The 24,703-nt window shown below is 48.0% G+C and overlaps 1 protein-coding gene across 1 annotated transcript in view; it reads left to right on the top strand.

Annotated features, from left to right (window-relative positions):
* The window catches only part of LOC119389357 (cytochrome P450 3A29), a 185,240-nt gene that overhangs the window by 142,629 nt on the left and 17,908 nt on the right, over positions 1-24,703 (top strand). Inside the window, exon 3 of the mRNA XM_037656579.2 lies at positions 11,891-12,080. Within this exon, the coding sequence (XP_037512507.1) occupies positions 11,891-12,080 (190 nt within the window). The remainder of the gene's footprint in view (positions 1-11,890; positions 12,081-24,703) is intronic.

Here is a 24,703-nt window from a genome sequence, read left to right as displayed (position 1 = left end):
CCCAAAACGAAATCAAATACCTTGACTGTGAAATTTGACGCATCCCTATCGGAAAACCCAGTGTCACTGTCCCAGTGCCATACATGATTATTGGACCAGTGTGGCGCTGGGTACTGGAACGCTGGACGCGGGTGTGCAGCGCGGCAGGCTGGACGCTGCACACTAGGACGCCCGTTAAGGGCCGAAATCGGGCTTTTGAATTGTTTTTAAAAACTGTGGTCATGCCCAGATCGTAATTAGGAATGAAACACGAGCGCTGCGACAAAAAAAAACACCTCAAAAAAAAAAAAAGAAAACGAGCGAGCGGGAGTCGAACTCACCACCTCGACGCACCATGCATCCTGAGTCGGACACGTTACCGCTACGCCGCAGCTCAAATTTTTTTTTTTTTTTTTTCTTTCATGGTATTTATTCAACATAGGATATCACTTGAAAGCAATTGAATACAGACAAAGAACTAATATGTTGATTATGCTCTTATCGCAACACAATGACGAACAGAAGGCACTACAGAATTCGCAATCACCTCTATAGCGGATACATCACATAACTGATTTTTCAATTGTGTGCTAGAACAGCGGTAAGGATAAGCACCTCACCAATGCCGTATACCATTCTGGTTGATATTCCATTTGCTCGTAGACATCTCTTAGCTGAGTGACCAACCTAATGAAGTAAAGATGTCAATCAACTTCTTATTTCTTCATGTTTTAACTACTTCCAGTAGACAGTATTTTCATTTCCTCGTTTAGGAACGCAGATTTCAGTCTCTTCGTGCTCGCGAGATCCTAACAGAAGATAGTTAATTTGTTTGCTATGTGCTGCCTAGCATCAGAACGTCTATCTGGCACGTTTTGCGCAAAAAATGCTAGCGTAACCGCAGATGTGTTGCGGCGATCGCACTAACTCGCTAAGCAGTTGGTCATACCTATGTAGAAGACAATGTTTGTCTGAACTGCACACTGAACACTTTAGTTTTCATCACCCGTTCGAACATATCTTCCGTCCTCTTTGTTTACTTTCCGCGTAATATACAGCCGCAGTAGTTCAACCTAGCCGAACCAACCGTTAGGCTTAGAGCTGTACTCCGTGCGCCGCGATCGCTGTGAAGAACGTGCATAGTCAATTACGAAGAATCTAATAACCGTTCAAATGTAGTTTCGATCATACCTGACTGAAGCGAGGCCATATTTGCACCTTCGATTACACAAATCAGAAGCTAAAAATACCGAGATTGAGCGTTACGTTGGTTCACTGTTGCCGGTGACGTGCGGCGATGGTACGGCTTTCAGCGGTTCGAGCCTACATGGAAAGACTGACTGGTAAGGTAGGTTGATGTTATTATCAGACTAATACTAATGTCATATATTGTGTTACGAATGATAAGTTATTTCGATGCAGTTATATGAACGACATTCACGACACTCGATCACACACTTCAGCGAAAGCGCGCGCGCTCGACAGATTGCTTTAGCGTATACGTACGTCCGTCGCTTAACTAAAGCTAAAGCTAGATATGCGTAGGACACAGAATAGAATAATATTTTGAAAATATTCGATAAGTTTTTCTTTCGACTTCTCGTGACTCAATACCAAATTTTGTACGAATTCCACCCAGCGCGCCCAGTTTTTTTCCAATGTGCTGCCAGTGTTCCCAGTGCGCGGGTAGGCACTGTACAGCGTGCCCAGTGCCTCCCAGTGAGCTGTAACATACTGGGCCCATGGCTACAGTATTCCCAGCGTCTTTCGGCGCACTGGGCGGCACTCGCCACGCGGTACAGTCTGTCCCAGTGCCTCCCAGCGCGCTGTAGTACACTGGGACACACTGTACAGCGTTTCCAGTGCCACCCAGTGCGCTGAAAGGCACTGGGAGACGCTGGCAACGCTGTTTTTTCCGATAGGGATGTCTCTTTTCTACCGGCACTAATGTCCCTTACGCGCATGTTCCTTGCCCATTTCTCCTCGTCACCTGTGGTATAAAAGGCTCGCTGGTTTCAATAAAATATCCGTTGTCAGCCAGCGCTCCGTGCGTCTTGTGTTCCTTACTGTGGTGTCGTCTTGCGCTGTAAAATATGGAAGCTAGAAACCAACTCGCCCAACATATTACCTTGTGGAGCTGCGTAGGTTCGCATGGTGCCGGACGAGTAAGGAGGCCTTTGCTGATTAGTAAAAGGAAGAATTATGGCCTAGTGGGCACTTAACAAATGCACTTGCAGTAGGCATTATAGGCTAGTTTCAAACGGCAAATGTTGCGCGCACAGTAATTCGTTTCCGTGCAGTACGGCCGAGGCACGCACCGAGAGCCGAGGCGAGGCTAGTAATTCAGAAGGCGATGAGCACGGGGCCGGATTGCGCTGTCGCGTTCTACTCATCAAGGCGAAGATTAAGCGTCCTCCAAGCTTTTTTTTTTTGGGGGGGGGGGGACTTATTTACATTTTTCCAACAACTATAGTTATTTTAGTCATCACCATGTTCATAAACAGCCCGTTTGTCTTTCACTAATAGCGCCTTTATCGATGACTTCGTGTAGTTCAGTGTTGAAGTCAAACATACATAGGGAGAATCATGTAACATTAATCATGCACTGACAAACGTGCATTCAGCCGAATGGAGACTACCTTGGAGATTATGTTACAAAGTAAATGTGTGCGTTCGCTCAAAGTTGCGCATATTTTCGCGGTAAAAAATAATTAACGTGATTTATTGAACTCCCCTTCGTATTTGAACTACATTTTTTTATTATAATTAAAAGTATTTCCAAGAATAGGTAAATTTATTAACCTTTCGCTTCTTTTTGGCTTCTTCGCAAAAGTCGCGCCGCTTTTTGGGGCTTCTCTAGTGCTTATTTTTTGTTTGTTAGCTCGGTAGCATCTGGCAACTCTGTGTCATATCCCTATTGTTGCTTTCGAAAGCAAAGGTCTCAGAAATAATTTTTGCCCTTGTACTTTTGCGCTTTATAATAATTAAGTAAAGGCCACCAAGGAGCGTGTGTGTGTCCGATCCAAGGCCTGTGATCTTTGACACAGAAGAAAATATAGCTGGCTGATTCCAGGAAAGGTCAAAATGAGTTGGAAAATTTATATATATAATTTTAGTGAGCATTTGGCAGCCGGAAGTTTACTTAGTTTAAAAACTGGAATATTTAGGAGTAAAACATGTTGAATTAATTCCAATAGGAGAGTTGCTTTTGATGCATCTGTCATTCTCTGTAGTAAGACGGAAAGGCGGGCTAGTTGGTTTCAATTCATTCTTGATCTTAAGGCGACGACAAAATGAAGTGGAAACAAGGACCAGCGCTGCTCTGAGCACATTTTTCCTAAGTTTTGTAGAGAGAAGTGTAGATTCAGATTTGGAAGGCAAGGTGCCAAAAATATGCACATATGTAGAATATCACTTGATCTTGGGTTCTGACACTCTTCTCGCTGACTTTATATCACATTTGCCGGACGTGTTCAGGATAAGAGGCAAATAGCTTTTAATGTCGACACAGGAACTTGCTTATAGTTCCGTGATGTGAAGTTTATTTTTAAAGATGACCACTTGTGCTGGAAATATTCCCCGAGAACTAAGGAACCACTGTTGCTGTACACTTCGGCCTATTCAAGGATGGTGAAAAATGGAATTGCCATGTGTTTGAAATGGGCTCTGAAAAAACTTGCAATGACCAGTTGGCAGAAGCGTTTCTGGAAATGGGAATTCACCTAAAATAGGCTGGGCGTCCTGCTTCGGTGTTGTTAACCGCAAGTGAAAGTCTAATGAGGAAAATGAAGGTGAAGGGCAAGGGTATGCAAAGAAGTCAGTGTATGGTAGCAGGAAATCAGCGTGACAGCACGTGCGTCCGTCAGGCAGCCAGTGCTGCTCTATTTATTCAGTCAGTAACATTTATAATACACCTTAGGCAATGCCCCTTAGATGAACAAGCGATAGCATCAAGTACAGTCGGGCGAAGCCCCTTGAGCTTATCATGCGTAGCGCACGTGTGAGGCGCGGTACGATACATCCTTTTTCCTTAGGAAAACTTAATGAAACTGTGCAGTTTACTTATGTGGGAAACACGATGGCTTGAGGTGGCGCTTTACAACAAATGAAGAACATATACAAACACGGAGAGAGTTCAAGCAATTTGTTTAAAGCCTTGGTCATATTCTAGTCGTCGTGGCAGTCTTTGCGTTCTCAGCGACCTACTGGGTGCCGGCGTTGGACTACTCGGTGTGCCCGCGGTAGTTGAGTCGTTACTCGGCGCTGTGTTTTCGACGGGCCGTGCAACTGCCGAGCTATTGGGTCCTACGTTGCTCCTGTTGGCAACAAAGTCTGGCGTTGGACCACTCGGTGTGCCCGTGGTAGTTGGGTCATTACTTGGCGCTGTGCCTTCGACGTGTCTCGCAGCTGCCGAGCTACTTGGTTCTACGTTGCTACCGTTGGGAACAGTCCTGCTGGAAGGATTCTCCAGTCGGTAGCAAGTGCGTGCGGTTGCGCCGGAGGCAGCGCCCTTCCTGTGTGATTACGTGGTACGACCTAGGATATGTTGACGGCTTCAGAACACGTGCTATGGTGGCCCACCAGCCGCACTGGACTCGCACAACGTCGGCTTCATGGAGTGGGGCTAGTTGCTGTGTGGACGATCGCGCCTGATGGTGCTTGACGACTTGGTAAGAAAGGCCACACTGGTAGTCGGGTAGCCGCGTCCGTAGCCGGCGATCCTGGGGGATCTCTGCACAAGTATGGCTTGGTGGGCTAGTTGGTATTGCATCTTAAAGGCTACAGCGCACAAAGACGGGGACAACAGAAGAAAACACAGGACGAAGCGCCGAACTGCAACTGATACTTTATTCTCTGAAGGAGGAACCTTATATGCGCACATCGAGCCAATGAAAGCAATATTAGGCACAGCACCAACACGAGATAAAGTTACAACAAACCCAACGCTCATTATTTTGCACACGGCCGCAGACATGTTTCCGTTCAAAAATTTTATCTCCTTAGTGGAGAGGGTCACAGAGGGAGCACTCACGCAACTGTCTTTTTGGCGATCAATTTCATACGCTTCAATCACTTCACGTGTCAGCTTATCCTTTTCCTTTCGGATTACCGAGCACTGCCCGAAAAGTGGTTCACATGCACGAGTCCTGCAGTGCATTGACAAGTGGCCTGATATGGCTGTCTTTCCTACCAAATTCTTATGCTCCCTGAGCCTATCGTTGAGACATCTACCGGATTGTCCAATATATCTTTCCCCGCAGCTCAAGGGCAGCGAGTAGACTATACCTTCTTCAAAGTCACAAACAGCTCCCCATGTCTTTTGGCGCATCCTTCTTTTTTGTTGCCATCAGCGTTAACAAGCATACATAGTTTTGAAAGTTTGTTAGGGGCGGAGAAGACTACATCGACACCAGCACGCATGCCTATCTTTTTGAGATTGTGCCCGACCTTATGCATGTACGGCACTACTATTAACTTATCCTTCTTTTTCTTTATCGTCTGGCCTTGCTGATCACCACGCTTCATCTCCCTTAGCAGGACACGAGCCACCGAGTCAAGCATATGGCGCGGGTACCCAGCCGAGACCAGGCGAGTGGTTTGAGCAAAGAAGCTACTCTCTGTTGAATGCAAACAAGACTTCCGCAAAGAATTCCTTAGACACGACGCGATGATGCCCCTTTTGCCGAGCTTTGTATGGTTGGAGGCGAAGGGTAGCAATGGTTTACTAGCCCTTGGCTCATAACACCAGCAAATATGTCCTGCTGTAAAATTCAACCTGAGGTCAAGAAACTTCAGGGAATTTTCCACCGGAAGTTCGTGCGTTAACTGCAGTGGCTTGAGACATTCGCTAACTAGGGCCAGCACACTCGAGGCAGACGTCATAAAATCCTCGGCGTCAGATTCCAAAACAACAAGCTAGTCGACATACAGAAATATGCGTTTCACATTCAACCCTTCTAAACGTTCACACAATATACGATCATAGTAGGCTAGATACAAATCGCTTAAAAAAGGCGCAACGCTTGATCCGATGCAAATCCCGTTTTTCTGAATGAAGGTCTTACCCAGCCATGTTATGAAAGTAGATGTCAGATAAAATTTGAAAAGTTCTAAAAAGGCCCCTTCATTCATACCGGCTGTGTTCTGGAATCCAACCACACCGTGGTCGTCAATCGCGTTTTGAACGCAACTCATCAGCTGATTCTGCGGGATCGAGTAAAAAAGATCCTTAATATCTATTGAAAAAGCCGAATTCCTTTCATTGTCTGAACTTAAAAAGTGAATGACCTGGTCTGAATACTTGATTAAGAAAGGGTAATCAACTGTCAGAATCTTGAGCTTCTGCTGCAAGAACTTCGAAACTGACTTTTGCCATGCGCCATTCTCGGAAACGATGGCACGAAACGGGAAACGATGGCACGAAACGGGCAGGTGCCAGTCCGCATTCCAAAGGAGAGGTCCTGTAGGCCAAAAGAGCCGACCAAAAATCCTGTTTAGCTTCGGTAGCCTTTTTATGAAGTCTCTTCACCACCTGCATCCCCTTTTCAGATAGTCCATTAGAACGCGGGAACCCTGGACTTGAGGTAATGTGCTTGAATTCGTAAGTGCGCGCAAATGAAGCCATTTCACTGCTCGAAAATTGAGGACCATTGTCCGATAGCACCTCCATAAGTATGCCATAAGTATGCCATAACGTGCAAAGATAGCTCTAGTGGCGTCGACGACGGTCCTCGCAGTGGTGTCTAGGAGGCATTCGACTTCCGGGAAGTTTGATAATGCGTCATAGACACACAAGTAGGACTTCCCGCCATAGCAAAAGAGGTCTGTGCCTACGCGATACCAGGGTTGGTTGGGCACGGAACGCATCATAAGTGGTTCCTTCGGCTGCCTGTACGCGTATTTTTTGCATGTTGCACACCTCTCGGCGAATGCTGTAATTTCGGAGATCATGCCAGGCCAGAAAACGAGATGACGAGCCCTAGCTTTAGATTTGGCGACTTCTAGGTGCCCTTCATGGATCGTATGCAACATCTCGCGCTTCATGCTGCCCGGAATTACGACCTTGAGCCCCTAAAACAAGACACCTTTAATGGAAGAGAGCTCGGGTAGAAAAGGCTTCAGCGGGCCCTCTATTGGTTCACCCGTAGTCAACTTCTGCAGCACTACTTTCAGATAGCTGTCTTTGGCAGTTTCCTCGGCAATACGCTTCCACGTTCCCTCGCTGATAAATGAGGATACCGTACTTACGGCATGCACATCTGCGTCATCCGTGCTGACGTCATTACTGCCTTCACTGCTGGGTGCTTTTGACAGCATATCTGCGAGCATGAGCTGCTTCCCTGGAACGAAATGCAGTTCAAAGTTATATCTAAGCAATTCCATGAAAAAAAAAACGTTGCAGCCTGGGTGGCATGTCGCCGATCGCTTTCTTTGATATGGCAATCAAAGGGTGATTGTCCGTTTAAATGATGACCTTTCGGCCGTACACAAAATGGTGGAACTTCTCGCAGCCGTATGCATTGGCAAGGGCTTCTTTTTCTATTTGGGAATAACGAGTTTCCGCTTCAGACAGTGTTCTTGATCCGTATGCTACAGGCTTCCACGATTCGTTGTAGTTCTGCAACAGCGCGGCACCTACACCACTGCGTGACGCGTCACATGAAATCTTTCTTTTTCTTGCCGGATCGAACACCGCCAGCAGCGGTTGGCTACTCAAGCTGTGGCATATTTGACGCCATTCTTGCGTGTGATTTGCAGTCCATTCGAACGCCGCATCTTTCTTAATTATGCTGCGCACTAGCTTCGTCCTCTCAGCTAATGTGGGAATAGACTTGCGGAAGTTGTTCACAACCCCTAGCTGTCGTTGTGCTGCTTGCTTGTCGCGTGGCTCAGGAATCTGCAGCATTGCCTGAATGAGGATTCGGCCTGATGCCTTCCGCAGAAATTACGTCGCCTAGGAAGCTTATTTGAGGGACGCCAACGACGGGTTTAGCTAGGTTAAACGTTAGCCGTGCCTTTTCCGCAGCCTTCAAACTTTGCATCAGTCGTTCATCGTGTTCTTGCCTCGATGATCCCCAAATAAGTATGCCATCGATGTAGACTTTAGTTCCAGGCAAAGCCTCAAAGATGTCGTTAAGGGCTTTCTGAAAGGCCTCAGAGGCTGCTGATATGACAAAAGGCAATCGCAAAAAACGGTAACAACCGAAAGGCGTTGCGACAGTGCAGATTCTCGAAGTGTCGTCATGCAGCATAATTTGATAGAATCCTGATTAGCGTCTAGTCGCGTGAACACCTTAGCTCCCGCGGGCTCTGATTCGATATCTTCTCTCCTTGGCATTTCGAAGTGTTCCCGCTTGATGGCCTCGTTAATTTTACGCGGGTCCATGCACACGCGCAGTTATCCATCCTTCTTGCGCACTATGACGAGGGGGCTCTCCCATTCTGTAGGTTCAGTGACTTTTACAATTATGCCTTCCTTCTCCATGCGATCCAACTCCTTTCGAAGCGGCTCCCTCAGGGCCAGCGGTACTCGACGTGCTGTCTGGACGACTGGGAGTGTTCCGTCGTGCAGGACCATGCGGTAGTATCGTTGGAGACAACCTGTGCCAGAAAACAAATATGGCAAAACTCTTTCACTACTGTTTCGGAACTGGTTTGCGAAACGTAGTCCACTTGTCACGCGACTATTCCGCACGTCTCGCATGCCTGCAGATCGAGAATTGCTTGAGCTCTCTTGCGGACAATGAATAAGTCCTGAACGGAAGCACGGTCACGCAATGACACTTCTTGCCTCACGATACCCATATGTTTGATCTCGTTTCCACCGTAAGAGCGTAAGACGGCACTGCTGGGCTTGCGCTTCATACTTGCGTACAACGCGGCTGGGAGCAACTTAGCCTGAGACCTAGTGTGCACTTTGAAAGCAATAAACTTTCCTCCAACTTTTGCCTTGACTATCCAGTCTGCTTGACTGCTTTTACTACTAATCGTGAAAACTTCAAAATCATCATCGCTGCCCTGCAGCTCACCTACTTGCGGCTTTGTTTTCCAGCATAGGGCTAGGTTATTTTTCTTATGACACGCGCGGCATGTTTGTCCGTGCGCTGGGAATTTGCGCGGTGAGTGCGCCCGGCCACACTTTCGGGATTTACAATTCTGCTGCTTAGCCTGTGAACTGCCACGTGTCTTGTGGACGGCATCTACTGGTTTCTGCTCTCGCGTCCAGATTTCTTAGTTTGTTGCCGTTATCTCAGCTGCCTTGCATACTTCCTCGGTCTTTTGCAATGTTAACTTGTTGTCGGACAAAAGCTTCTCTCGATTCTTAGCGTCGATCGTGCCAAAAACAGTTTTTTCTCTTATCATTGACCCTGTTTGCTCTCCAAATTTGCATGCTCCTGCTTTCGTCTTCAAGTTTTTAAAAAAAATGTTCGAAAGGCTCACCTGGTTCTTGCTTTCGGCTACGGAACAGATAACGCTGATGTACCTCATTGACTTCTGACGCTCAATAGTCGTCGAACTTCTTGATTACCACGTCATAGTCATCCTTGTCCTGGTCTTCGGTGAAGCTGAATGTGTTGTACAGCTCTATTGCTTCTTCTCCAGCGATGCTCAACAGCAACGCAGTTTTCGTCGAAGCCCCTCGTTTCTGCGTAGGCTCTGTAGCTGTCAAAAAGAGCTCGAAACATTGCTTGTAAAGGCCCCATCACTTGCCTGTACCGCCTTCGAACCGCAGCGGCTCTGGAGGCTTCACGAATTCCATGCTGGCATTCCTTGGATGGGCGGCTGGGGTTACGGCCTACATTCTTCTGACAACATGTATGGGACCAGGAAATCAACGTGACAGCAGGTGCGTCCGTCAGGCAGCCAGTGCTGCTCCAATTATTCAGTCAGTCACATTTATAATACACCTTGGGCAACGCCCCTTAGATGAACAAGCGATAGCGTCAAGTACAGTCGGACAAAGCCTCTTGAGCTTATCGATGCGTAGCGCACGTGTGAGGCGCGGTACGATACAGTCAGGATAACCAAACATTTCGGCAATTCCTTGTTTGTGCGGTTTACCACACAAATTAAAAAAAAGTTGCCCCAAAGTATGACGTGAATGTGTTTTTTTTTCAACAAAAAAAGTGGGTAGTGGTTTCCCTGCGGTAAACAGTCTGTTTGACAACAACGACAACAGCTGCACTAGTCTGTGCTTAACCCGTGATATGCACCAGCTTGTAGAATGCAAAAAATGTGGTTTACAATGTTCCTTTCAAGTGCGGGTATTACTACGTCAGCCAGACTAGTCGGCGCATTGATATGCGGTTAAGGGAAGACCTGCCCAGGTCAGGGGAAGGCCCTACACGCATCTGGCAATGCATTGTGCTCAGTATTCATTGAGCCCTTGTGAGTCATTGTTGGAACAAACCGCCATTGTGTATACGAAGCGTATCAGACTGCCAGAAATATTTTAGAAGCATGGCACATCTCTAGGCTGTAAGACACGGGTGTGAGTCATCCATCTGTCACTTTGGGTGACAGGCAAACTAACTTGCTTAACAATAGAAAATAATGTATAGTTTTTTCATTGTTTTTCATGTGAATTCTGTGCCCTGCTTCTTATGCGCAGTGCCCATGACATGGTATTCGATGGTGTTTATAAGTGTGGCGTTATGAATAAAGTTCACTGGTAGAACATTGCAGGTTCTTATCTCTTCTTCTTTTTATCGTCGTTTAGTGTGCACTTTTGGATCAAGAATGAAGTCATTCTCGAAAACTGGTCACTATAGAAAATTCTATTGCAGACCCTGATAAACAATAAACAAGCCCTGTTTCAATTTAGCAGGAAAAGTAGGAGTTCTTTTGAAAAATTGTCATATATGCAACATTTGCTAAAATTTGCTACATTCGCGATATATTTTACTCCTGAGCCGATCGTTGTAGCGCTTTAAATCTTGCCGGGCTGTCAGAGCATGGTTAAGTTGAGGCGATTCTACAAACGTTGCTGCTGTAGCGCAAGTATGTATTTTATAACTTGTCTAAAATTTAGTGTTTTCAGTGAAGTAATTTCCATTTAAAGTTTAATGTTAAAGAAACTTCATATTTATTTTGCTCACAGGGAATTTCCCGTAACAAGAATCAAGGATTGAAGAAAAGTTAACCATAACTAAGTGAAACCAACTACATATGGTTCGCCGTCATCTGGAGCTCGTTAGGGTATTTTTTTTTTATATTGCGCTTAATGAGTCAATCCAATAACATCAGTTATGAAAAAATGTTTATTGTTCACCTGAGGATGAATTCCGTTGCGTCGTGGAGTGCCTTCCAAAACGACCGATCCATTCTTCCTGGCAAGCACTTGGTGCGTGGTTATTTTTTCCGAAAGCCCGCGGAATAAAAGAAAGTTCATGAAATATGTATTAAAATAACGTCACTGCAGTCATGCGCTATCATGTTGCAGCGCTGTGATCTTCCGTTTACAGCTTGGCGCATTATATGTGTACGTAGGACGCCCAGACCTTAAAAGTATAGACTATGTTACGTAAGGCATATGGGCGCCGACACATAGGCTGTTAAACGAATGTTTTCTTATTTCTTTATATATCTGACACGAACTGATAAAGTCAGGAAACGCCGAATGCACCAACGCAACAGTTTTCATGCCCACCGTAACCTTGTTCGCTTAGTTGCTCAAGATAATACACGGCAAGGTTAACAGCCCAGCATGGCGGCACCGAAACCCATCCTTAAAATAGTCTATAGGAACACTGATGTCACAAGGAACTGTTTATAGGTTTTCAACATGTGTCAGACCTTTTCACCATGTTAGTATTAACTTAGCAGTGCTGCTTTGTAATTTTTCATCGTGAAGTGTAAAACACAACTGCCTTATTTTGCTTGTTTTCGCTGATTTGCTTTTACCATCCAGGTCATGGAGCAGTGGGCCCAACAGTACGGAAAGGTGTACGGTTTCTACGAAGGCGAGGTTGCGAAAGTTGTCATTGGCGATATTAACATTGCGAAAGAATGCTTCGTCAAGCGAGCCCACGAATTCATCGATCGGCCACCGATGGTAACCGACATCGAATCCATTTTGAACAGCCTCATAGGTCTGAAAGGTAACACATAGAGTACGGCGCCGCCACGCTTGCTATTGCGCGAGTGTTATATTCAGAAAACAAGTAGGTAAGAACGAAAAGGAGATGTCTACTCTTCTCCACATGACGGTTCCCATGTTTCGCTCTACCACTTTCCTTAGCTTCATGTTACTCTAGGCACCCGCACTTACCGGAGAAACGAGTTACCTGCTGCCATGCTTATATTATCTCGCGCCAGAATAGTCTGCCCAATGCCGTGGTATATACCTAGTTTCTCTTGTCTTTGGATTGCACCCGATACGAGCCAATGTCCACTTCTGCTGTGTCTGACAAAAATATAGCACAAATTTCACAGAACTCAATCATGCAAAGTAGCTATCTTTAAATGTACTCAAGGTGTTATATCATAACTTTGATGCAGTTATTTGTGGACATTATAAGCTTTACACTAACTATGCAGACAGGTTCAATTGTCTGGAAGCACATAAACGGGCAGCAAATGCACAGATGTGTTCACTAATGACACTTTACGGTGTCAAAAGTGAGCCCCAGTGATTCCCAATAGAATTATTTAGAAAATTACGAGCATTTTCGAGCCATGCACCCTTGATCAAGTCCCCGATAAAGCACCAGCTACAGCCAGGCGACTGGGCTAAAAAGGACTGATTACCTGCCCACATCTAGCACAATACGTGAAACTAATTAAGAGTGTGGAGGTGCCATTGGAAATCTGTGATGTCTCAACATAAAATGTACCTTAGAAATCACCACATACTGCTATATAGCCTAAAGTTATCTACGTTAATAAAACTCACGACATTAGATAGTCAGCTCCTGCCGCACGGTTACTTATTGGAGCACTGATCTTTTGGCGCATATTTCCCTAATCTTGCTAGTGCCATTGGAGTTTGCTTTTGAAAAGATTAGAGAGAATGTCGGGTTGCCTGACTTGATATTGAATGCACGACACATCCCATAGAAGTGTAATCCATTTCTTTGTGAGTGGTAATCACTATGTGAGCTGTCCCATTGCTATTCTTTCGTGCCTGTGCGCTTTAAGAGACATCATCAGGCATACAACGCGGCATTTATACGCGTTGTTCGCCTTCAATGCCACACAAGTGCTAAAGTAACAAACAGTTATGTGTGTGCAAAACTTGAAATGGCGGTGGTGAAAACTGGTAGCGGCCGATACTTGGTCTCGTTTGTCTATAAAGTTTCCTGTGTTCTCGCATAAAATGTGAGTTTGAGAATAGTAACTAAACAAACCTGCATAGCATATAAAAAAACCTGGGCCGTTTTCATGGAGTAGGGTTTGCGCATAATCCATCTACAGTGTCATCGTCGTGACATAGAGTTGCTTGCGCCAACGTACCTTGTGTAAGATGTTGAGCGAAAAGTAAACGGGAATATTGATATACTAATGCATCTATTCTACAATTTATATTGTCACGTGGTCGTGACGTCGACTAACGCAGCAGTCGGCGTGTCTTAGATGAAACCCTGTATTTGGCCGAACTTGTGGCCGGGAAACGGAAAGTCAAACTACAGCAATACACACTGTACACTGATAGCGGCGAACAGAGCGTTGGCCGTCGAAAAAAACTGATGACCGCTGGGAGGCGCCGTCTTTTATGGCCACCGTGCATACGTTAGGAGCCGCCGCAGTCGCGCGCTGCCTCCAGCGCCAAAGCGGCCATGGCAGCAGATTTGACGGGATAATGGAGCAGACGACGCAGGTGGCGGCAAGCCACTGCGCCGTGTTTTGGTGCTTCGCTTGATGCGTTTTCTTTCCCGTTTGCTTCCAAAAGACGTCAAACTGTTAGCAGTTGTCAGAGAACGTTGCGTTAGCGCCTGTGCTTCTTTTCGCCAGGCCTCGTGTATCCTCAGGCGAACGCGGCAGCATAAAATGCATGAGCTGGGGGAAGACAACGGGGGTGATGAGACCGTTGAACGAAACTGCGCATGTGTAACGCGGGCCGCCTCGCTCACTAAGCAATCACAGCCTATAACCCTCGGGCTAACGCGGCAGCGAACTCAGCGGCAGCTTGAAACTGGCGATACTAGCAATTGCAATGTCACGGACGATGAACGAAAAAACGCTTTCCATCGAACGGCCAAGGCACTGCATTCGCTGCGCCGACTTGACTTAACAAGTGCAGCCAATTTCGTCGTCGCGGCTCGTGTTTTGCTGCCATGGCACTGCAAAGCGTGCCAATTATTATTACGTTTGGATTCAGAGAGCTACGTGATCTAGATAGTTTCTTCCGGGGAGGTAACCTCATGAAGGCCCCGCCACGGTGGTCTAGTGATTATGACGCTCGACTGCTGACCCGCAGGTCGCGGGAACAAATCCCGGCCGCGGCGGCTGAATTTTCGATGGAGGCGAAAATGTTTGAGGCCCGTGTACTTAGCTTTAGGTGCACGTTAAAGAACCCCAGGTGGTCGAAATTTCCGGAGCCCTCCACTACGGCGTCTCTCATAATCATATCGTGGTTTTGGGACGTTAAACCCCAGATATTATTATTATTAACCTGATGAAGGGCAGGGACCTCCTCGAAGCGGGCACGTTCACGGCGTCGTGGAAGAGGTGTTGCTCGGCATATCAACAATCACGGGCAAATGCACCCCCCAGAAAAAAAAAAATCACAGCATATCCACGGAGTGAATGATGATGAGTGGGCGAAGCTGCGGAGGTTCATCGGTAAACCGTGAATCTTCCGTGAATTCTGCCCAGTACATCATCACCGACGTGAGATCGGGCGCGTTTATACTAAAGGTTCGATGAGTTATGACGACTTGCAGCGCACTTTAATTTTACATGTACGCTGTGAATTTTCATTGTTTAGAAAACCATTGCTTAGAAAACATCTGGCGTCTTTCGTTAAGCAGCTGGCGTCTTTTCGTTTTGCTTTAGAAATATCTGGCGATCTTTCGTTTTGCTTTTACAAAACATCTGGCGTCTTTTGTTGGTTTATTTCATCAATCAACGGCGTTTTGAACAAAATTTTTATTGTTTAATGACGCACAGGAGAAATCTCACCAGGCACTACCTTGGAGGTAAAGAATGACTGCTAATGGGAATGAGAGACAGAAGAAGTCGGCTTTTAGCTAACGCTGCGAATTTTTTATTGTTGAACAACGCACAGGAAAAATCTCCCACCGGCACCACCTTGCAGGTCAAAGCGTAAGACTGGTTACATACTACGCTACGAGGGACGAACGGGTGCCGCTATAAGGAGCTTCGCCCCTAAAAAATACCCCATCTATTCACAGAACTCACTTTTGTCGTCGAACGAGTACTATCAACCGTTCCCGCCGATTCCGTTCATATTCTCTAAATGAAAACTGGTAAAAACGCGTGCCCGGATAATTCCTGTAGGTGTTATTGCACCCAACAACACAACAATTATTCCTGGAGTTCGGCATTCCTACGAACAGCGCAACCGACACAAAATGAACTTCCCGTTAAAATACCTCGCGCCGTCACAGCGGGAGCGTGGAGCGAGCAGGGGTGCAATCGCGAAGGGATGTTTTATGCTATATTATTCTTATCGTCCGCACACTGCGGCTGACTGATCGCGTTGATAACGTGGACGGACCGTCGCTCTGGTCACTGGCCAAGCGCGAAAAGCACGAAAAGTGTAGTCATCGTAAAAGGCATCATTCCTCGATTTCACCCCATTGCGAGCTTGTGAGAGCATGTCGCCAAATCTGCGCTTCTTGCCGCTAGGGACGCCTTCGCTCGGGCAGTGGAGTTACGTCTCCGCGGAGCCTATAGATGATGCACCGAACTTTGCACCCTTATCACTGGTGGTTGCGCGAGCTCTGGAATAACCTTGACTATTCGCGTCATGTGCGCAATCTCGACAAAATGATCTACTACAATCTGAAATGTTCCCAGATATTCTGGCGCGCTCCGCGCAAGACAGCGATCACACGTGCTACGGACCAATAACAAAAACATAGCAAAAGAAGCGCGCTTTGCATTGCCCCCCTCTGAAAAAGCATCGTCTCGATGCTCATAACAGGACACAGAAGTAAAAAAAATAAGCGCATACACAAATAAATAACAATATCACAAATCAAAAAGTACAGTCCACAGGTTCGCCAACGAAAAAAACATGGCTGATCCCTCTGTCATAGGAATCGGTATAACACGAAATTGAAACGTGTCTTCACAGACGTAGTTGAGCGTTTGTTGTGCATTCTTTCGCGCCAAGCGCGAAGGAATTAATGCTACAGCATAAAATTGTAATGTTACGCGAAGAACGGCAAGCCGCTCGAAACTTGCAATGCGCTGCTCAAGCAGAAAGGACGCGCGGAACGAACATACACAGGATGAGCGTGAACTGTCACAGTTGTAAGTTATTTCTACGTGAGCAGCGTGCTGCTTTCGCAAAAGCGGCCGCTGCAGTGGGCGAGGGGACCTTGGTGCTCTCAACAGAAACTTGCACTCAGAGCGCAAGACGTACAGGCGCCCTCAGAATAATCCGGAACGCCGGACACGCAGCAGCGCGCCGGCGAAGTATGCGCGCAGAAAAGTAGTACTATGGTCTGCGCTGATTCGCGTTGTGTTGCTACAAAACGGTGCCCTGTGTGTCCCTTAGCGTTTTGATAAAGGGCGCTGGGTGGGTGGTGTCTGTGAGAAGCCGCGTGTGCGCATGCACGCGCGTTGGAGCAGAGCCGTCATGCGTGTTCGTGTGCTTGGATGACACTTTTCTTTTGCTACTTCATATTTATCATTTGATCAGATTATTTCCGGTAGGCGACTGTGACTAGCGCTCGCAAAGGACGGTGGTTTCATCTGATACAACCGTGAACATATCGGTGGCCAGATTGATAAGGAGATACGAATATATTTGGAACACGGTGTAAGAATATTCAGGTGTTGACACTGCGCGCGCCTACGCGGCCAGAAAATGTTCGGTCGTCGGTCCGTTGAGCGGTGCGCCATCTAATGGCTTGAGGCGCGAGTAGCCGAATCACGTTGGTGCTGCGTCATCGCCGCCGCGCTCGCCGTGCCCTCTCCTGTTGTTCTCTCGATTTCGCCCCTCGACGCCGCTTGGCGGATGCACATTATCCAGCAAAATGGCACAGAAGAATGCACGTTATCAGCAGCATGAGCCTTTATGTTTATAGATTGCGGTGCGCAGTATGATACAGGGCCTGGTCCGTCCAGCCCACCTTGTGATAATGCTAAAGAGCACCTAGCACTACCCTTTTGGTGCAAGACAACGCCAGTCTAGATGTACTAGGGAGCGAAACTAGCTCGCTAGGGAGGCCGCGCATGCGCACACCGTGCGTGCATTTATCCGCCGGTGCGCTCCGCCGGCGAGCGGCTGCATGCTTGGCGTTCCGAATTATTCTGGGAGCGCCTGTACAAACCACCGAGATCACGAAATAAGCGCCCGCACGAGCGACCACGCCCTGTCAAGGCGCGCGCTAATCCGCGTGGGGGACGACTTTTAAAAAGCGCGCTCTTCGAGCCCTTCGCGCCATCTCGCTAGTGATAACGAAAACACGCTGTACCGCCGATCTCTGAGTGCCGCAACCGGAAAATGGTGTACATAAATTGCTCGCCGTTAGCATAGCAGAGAACATGCCGTCTGTGGTGGAGTCGTTTCGCGCTGCGCGCTGGCGATCGAGAGGTCGTAAGTTCGACTCCCGGTGACGGAACTTTTTCTAATAGTTTTTTCTTTGCCATATGTTAGTCTTCATATTTTACAACGTCATATCCGTGACGGAAATGCGTCAGTGGAGCCGTGGTGGACTCCGGCATAAGACACTTTCGTGTTAAAAAAACGCCTTAAGGCGCACGACATGGACGACTTCAGGTCGTGCGCGGCGCTGCTGAGAGTCGTGATGCCGTCCGGGATGACCTCGTAGTCTAGAGTCCCAATACATGAAAGAACCTTGCATGGCCCGAAGTATCGCCGTAGAAGTTTTCACGAAGTCCGCGTCGGCGTATCGGCGTCCAGACGCAAACACGGTCGCCGGGCTGGTATTCCATGTAGCTTCGTCGAAGATTGTAACGGCGGCTGTCGGTCGTCTGCTCATTCTTGATGCGTAGGCGGGTGAGTTGTCGGGCTTCTTCGGCGCGCTGAAGGTAGACAGTCACCTCGAGCTTTTCTTCATCGGTGACGTTGGGTAGCATGGCGTCGAGCGTCGTTGCAGGGTTTCTTCCGTATACCAACTTATATGGCGTCATTTGCGTCGTTTCTTGCATGGCCGTGTTGTATGCGAAGGTCATGTACGGAAGGATGTCATCCCACGTCTTGTGTTCGACGTCGACGTACATGGCCAGCATGCAGGCGATGGTCTTATTTAAACGCTCGGTGAGGCCATTGGTCTGTGGGTGGTAGGCTGTGGTCCGGCGGTGGCTTGTTTCGCTGTATTTCAATATCGCCTGAGTAAGGTCAACAGTAAAGGCCGCACCTCTGTTGGTAATGAGGACCTCTGGGGCACCATGACGCAGGACAATGTTCTCAACGAAGAACTTGGCTACCTCGGCGGCCCTGCCTTTGGGCAAGGCCCCTGTTTCGGCGTAGCGGGTGAGTTAGTCGGTAGCTACGACGATCCACTTGTTTCCAACAGTCAACGTCGGGAACGGCCCCAGCAAGTTCATACCTATTTGCTGGAACGCTCGGAAAGGTGGTTCGATGGGCTGCAACAGTCCTGCTGGCCTTGTTGGCGGCGTCTTGCGTCGCTGACAATCCCGGCATGTCCTCACGTAGCGAGCGACGTCGGCGGTAAGGCGTGGCCAGTAGTACTTTTCTTGTATCCTCGCGAGCGTTCAGGAAAAGCCCAGGTGGCCAGCCGTCGGGTCGTCATGCGGGGCCTGCAGAACTTCTGGTCGCAGTGCCGAAGGTACAACGACATGGTAGTTGGCCCGAGCCGGAGAGAAGTTCTTGGTTACGAGGACGTCGTTTTTCAAGAAAAATGACGTTGAACCTCGCCTGAATACATTCGAAACAACGGCGGTCCAACCGTCAAGGCATTCTACGAGGCAACAGTATTGAAAGTTGGGCTAGTTGGTACGGCAGTATGTTTGCGTACAGCGCGAGCAACGAAGAAGACGGTAAGAACAGAAGGGACTAGAGAAGTGAGAGAGGCCTTTCATATCACCCGAATGGGTGACGCAAGCGTGAGACATCGTTGTCTCTTACGGACAAGGAGCTCGCATATCTTCTCAGCACGTGTGCCGCTGTTACTCTTTCCATCGGTTTTTTCACGCTTCTGCGCAGAGTTGATATGTTTTCTGCTTTTACGTACATGTCTTATTCAAATAAATCTTTTCAGTTGCGACTCAACGCTCGTCCGTGTCCCTTTTGTTCTTACCGTCTTCGTCGTTCCTCGCGCTGTACAAAAACATACATTCTACGAGGCCCCTGAGTACCGCGGCGGCTCGCTGTCGTTCAAGGAAGTCGTCGGCGCGTATGGTCCCCAAGAAGGCGTCATCATCCGCGACGGTAATGTCGAGTTCTTGAAGTATTAGGCTCCACCGTGCGAGGCAACCTGAAGGGTCTTTCAAGTTAGCTAGCCAACATAAGGCGTGTTTGTCGCTCACAACTTTGAAGGGCCTGCCGTGGATGTTAGGCCGAAACTTGGATGTAGCCCAGATAATGGCAAGACACTCCTATTTGGTTGTGGAATAGTTGAATTCCGCCTTGGATAGCAACCGGCTAGCATAACTGATAACCCTTGCCAGTGCGCCAGTCTTCTGCGCAAGGACGGCGCCGAGTCTTCCGCTGCTTGCGTCGGTGTGGATTTCCGTATCGGCGTACTCGTCGAAATGCGCGAGCATCCGAGGCGTCTGCAGGTGTCGTTTCAGTTCCTCAAATACTCAACTTGCGTCGTTCACCACAAAAATTGCAGGCCGGTCTTCGGGAGGTAAGGCAGTGGCTCAGCGAAATGCGAAAATTCCTTGACGAAGCGTTTGTATATGGCACTGAGGCAAAAACCAGTCAAAAAAGACGCCGGACAAGGAGAAGAAGTGACACACACAACGACTGGACTAGCCACTGTACTTTATTACCTGACAGCAACACCCAGAAGAACTACGGCACATGCGCTGATCACGTAAAACCAAAGCCAAAAACTAAAAAAATGAAAAAAAGCAAAAGCAAAAAAGTGGCCTACATGACGGCCAAGAATCTACCGCCAGAGTGACAGGAACTCGCATTCCTTTTGTAGTAATGAAATGGACGTAGTATGACGCAATCGTCACGGTGCATGTTGCTATGATATGCTTCAAGGATTTCGTGCTCCTCCTTGCCCCCACCTCTACCCAAAATCTTAACATTAGAAAACAACGGCGCACAACCACAGATCCGGCAGTGGCGGGGAAGATTAGCCCCGTCTGACGTGTCCAACAAATTGTGGTGCTCGCGCAGTCGTTCATTCAAACATCGGCCAGTTTGGCCAATGTATACTTTTTCGCATGTTAGCGGACTCGCATACACATGTTTCGCGCAGGTAGTGTACTTGGTTTTATGCCGAGTAGAACACACCGGAGTGCTAGTGTTTCCGCGAGGAACACGTGCACACAGCGCAGAAAGTTTGCAAGGCGCCGAAAACACATCTACGCCCTGTCTCGAAGCGACTTTTTTCACATTGTGGGAAACCCGCTGCATCCAAGCGCTCAACCTGACAGTCAAAACTCGATTTAACGCAGTGGTGGCAGCTCTTCTGCAGTGCAGAACGGAAACAGTTACTCGCGATCCCTCTCTTAACAATTTTTGAGTGAGCAGACGAGTAGGGTAACAAGTTTTTTTTTCTTCTGGGAGAAAAGCACCAGCACAAATGTCCATCATCCCTAAAGGTAAGCAAAAGATAAAAAACCTAATGACATTGTCAACCGGAAGTTCATGCGTAAAAGATAGGGCGTTAGAGCAAACTCGGAAGTTACTCAGAACTTGTTCAGCCGTCACTGTGACGGTGTTATTAGATGATAGCTTTAAAATGATCAAGAAATCATCAACATATCTGAAGATATGACAGACACGTGAATCATATCATATCAACAGGCACCGTGACGATTGTGTCAGCACTACGTTCATTTCATTACTACAGAAGGAATGCGAGTTCCTGTCACTCTGGCGGTAGATTCTTGGCCGTCATGTAGGCGAATGTTTTGCTTTTGCTTCTTTTATGTTGTGGTTTTTGGCTTTATGGTTTTACGTGAACAGCGCATGCGCCGTGGTTCTTCCGGGAGTTCCTGTCAGCTAACAAAGCACACTTGCTAGCCCAGTCGTTGTGTGTGTCACTTCTTCCCCTTGTCCGGCGTCTTTTTGACTGGTTTTTGCCTCAGCGTCATGTACCAACTGACCCAGACTTCGACGTTATTGCATTTGTATAGGAGCACAAGCCGATGAATCGGCGTAGGGCCTTCTTGTCGGTGGGTGGCGGAAAGGCCGCGATGGCAGCTCTTTTTCGCCGCTCGGGGCGAACTCCAGACTTGCTGATGACGTGGCCCAAAAACAAGAGCTCGTACGCGAAGCGGCTCTGTTCTGGCTTCAGGGTGAGTCCGGAGGTCTTTATTGCTTTAAGTACAGCTCCAAGGCGCTGGAGGCATTCGTCGAAGCCTGAGGCAAACAGAACGACGTAGTCGAAGTACACAACGCACTCCTAGGTTTAAATGCACATATATACCCTATAAAGTGGACGCGGAGATGACCGCCGCCGTAGCTCAGTGGTAGAGGATCGCACGCGTTATTCGAAGGTCGCATGTTTGGTTCCTACCGGAGGCAAGTTATCTTTTCGTCCACTTTACTTTCTTCACATTTATATCCCAATTATTACAAATAACACCCTCTATACTTTTCTTCGCATTATTGTCTGTTATGTCTCATTAATACTGTGTCCAACAAAAAAAACGAGCCCTTAGAAGTCGTCCTCTTTCCTTCATACAAGCACGTCTGCGGCGAACTTTGCGGCGAACGGCCCACTGATGACGGAATAGTCGGCTCCAGTATCGACGAGAGCGGTGACGTTGTGGCCGTCGATGAGAACGTCGAGGTCGCTAGTTCGTCGCCTAGCGTTGCGGTTAGGTTGTGGCGTCGGATCAAGGCCACGTCGGTTTGTCCTGCTGCTTCGACGTTGCGTAATCAGGTCTTCTGCGGGCCGCGAAGATTCGACATCAGGGCCTCGTTCGGCTTGCGGCGGATTCTGTCGCGGCGTCGTGGTCGGCGGCGGAGGATCTGCTGTATTTCGTCGTACAGCAACCGCACCTCCATCGGCTGCTGCCCTTAGTTTTCCGGATACGGGCTAGGTGACAGGCCCCAGCTTGGGCCAGTGTATTGTCGGCGTTGGGGAAGGACGTAACGGCCTGGCGACAGCGATCGGGAAGGTCCTCGGGGTGTCCACTGCGCTCCTGCGAGGTAGTTGGCGATGTCGTGCGGTCGTTCACCCCGCTGTGGACACGGCGCGTCTACAGCGAAAACCACGTAGCCCCATCTGTCGATACTGGAAGCGGCGATAGGTGTGGCCAGCTTCCCCGCAGTGGTAGCAGAGTGGGCGGTTGTCAGAGGCATGCCAAACGTCCGCCTTCCTCGGTGGGTATCGCTGGCCGACAGGTGGGCGAAATGTACGGGCGAAATAGCGAAATTTACTATTCTGTGGAACGGGCCGTAGCAGCTGTAGGTGTCGTATTTGCCTGGGCCTCTGTTACGATCCCGTGTTCAAGGAAAAATGAGCTAGGAAAGTGCATTTTGTTCGTTCGTCAGACCGGTTGCTGCCCTCAACAATGACGCATTATGGAAGGATGTAGGAATGGCCTTTTCATTCATTCATTTTACAGCGAAAGCTGTTATGAGATCATTTCACCGGCCATTTTTGGCGCCGTAGTTGTCCGCCGCCGCCGCCGCTGCCGCCGCCACCGCCGCCGTCGGTGTCGGTAACCAGTATCGCTCGAAATAAGAAAAAAATTCCAGGATGGAACGAGGTTCGAACCTGGGCCCTCTGCGTGGGAGCCCAGTATTCAACCTCTGGGCCATGCCGGTGCTTGAAACTGCTTTGCAAAAAGGTCCTATACAGGCTTCATGTAGGGAAGGAACCACATTAGCATATGCAATATAGCGTGGTAGAAGAGTAAAATAAGCACCAAGCGTCGCACAACGCGAATTCTGTAACCAGGCGTCACACAATGCGAAATGCGCAACGAGTAGGTTCTTGAATGCTTCCAACCCATTACAGAGGGCTCTGCCATAATTCTTCATCGTCATCAGGCACAGCATCAACAAAGCGCGCATAATGCCTGCATGCGTTTAGCAGGTACCAACGCTCTCCGTAGAATGACGAAAAATGGCACAGTGCCTGCTGCCCTACTTCTCAAAAATTGCAATGATTTATAGCGTAGTGGATTCCTCGCAAGTGCACTTGTATTGGTTGCCAAGGAAGCCCATAAGCGCATGATCCACTTCCTCGGGATCGCAGTAAAATTCGTCGCCTCCCCCTCCTCCTCTCTCTCCCACGTCAACGTATGTTATAGAGCATGGCGGGAGAGGGAAATAGCGACCGCGCGTCACCCAATGCAAATTACGTAACTGGTGGGCCGTTTAAAGATTTCAACCCATTACAAAGGGCTGAGCCATAATTCTTCATTGTCATCAGTCGTCGCGTCAACAAAGTGCACATAATGCCTTACAGACGTGTAGCTGGTGCCTCGCTTCTCCGCAGAATGACGAATAATTGCTTAGTAGGTGCTTCCCAACTTCACAAAAATTGTGATATATGGCGTAGTGGGTACCTTTCTAGTGTACTTGTATTGTAGCCCCAAGCGGGCTCTAGAAACGCCATTCTTCCAGCTTTCGCTGTGACTGTGCTGCGGTTTCAGCGCAGGCCTGGCGTTTTTTTTATTTCCTTAAAGACCCCCGAAAGGGTATTACATAAAGGGTGGGTAAATATACAATCGATTGCGTTGTCACAATGATTTTTGTTCGTGGTGATACGTGGCGAAACGTGTAGCGCACAAAAATACACGGACGAAGAAAGCGACGACGGGACGACGCGCTAATTTCCAAATGAATGTTAATTAAACAGAGGTGGAAACATATATGTTGATCAGTTGCGCGCAGGCACTGAGAGTCAAGGCTGAGCTAACAAAGCGAACTCAAATACACTAATAACCAGGGGACAGGAGCACATTGATTAAATCAGTTAAATGCTACACATTGACTCGTGCGGAGTACCGCAACTGCCTTTTGTTTAAGAATACAAACTCGTTTTCTGTTAGGTCAAGAGGTGCTCTGCTAATGCAAGACGCTCCCGATCTCGCGATTGCCAGAGTAATCTCTCGGGTTATCCTATTGTTTCTAGGACTGATGACGATGCATTAAGTGAAGGGGCACAACCACAGCTCCTACAATGGTGACTAAGGTGACCGGTTGCTATATTCTGAGAACTGTTTGAATGCTCACAAAGTCTGTGTTATATGGGTACCTGCCGGTTTGTCCGATATATTTCTTTCCGCATGACAGTGGTAAGTGTACACGGCACGTTTCTTGCACGAAAGAAAAGCGTGACTATGTTTTGTGACACATGAAAAATGGACCGATTTGTAGCTTGCCATAAAACGCTTCGAACCTTTATTCGGTGCGGGACAAACCAGCCATATTTCGCCCTGTTGGCTATCTTCTTGAGAC

Source organism: Rhipicephalus sanguineus, chromosome 1 (genome assembly GCF_013339695.2).
Source record: "Rhipicephalus sanguineus isolate Rsan-2018 chromosome 1, BIME_Rsan_1.4, whole genome shotgun sequence".
In the NCBI taxonomy this organism is placed as follows: domain Eukaryota; kingdom Metazoa; phylum Arthropoda; class Arachnida; order Ixodida; family Ixodidae; genus Rhipicephalus; species Rhipicephalus sanguineus.
This window is presented reverse-complemented; position numbering and strand designations above follow the sequence as displayed.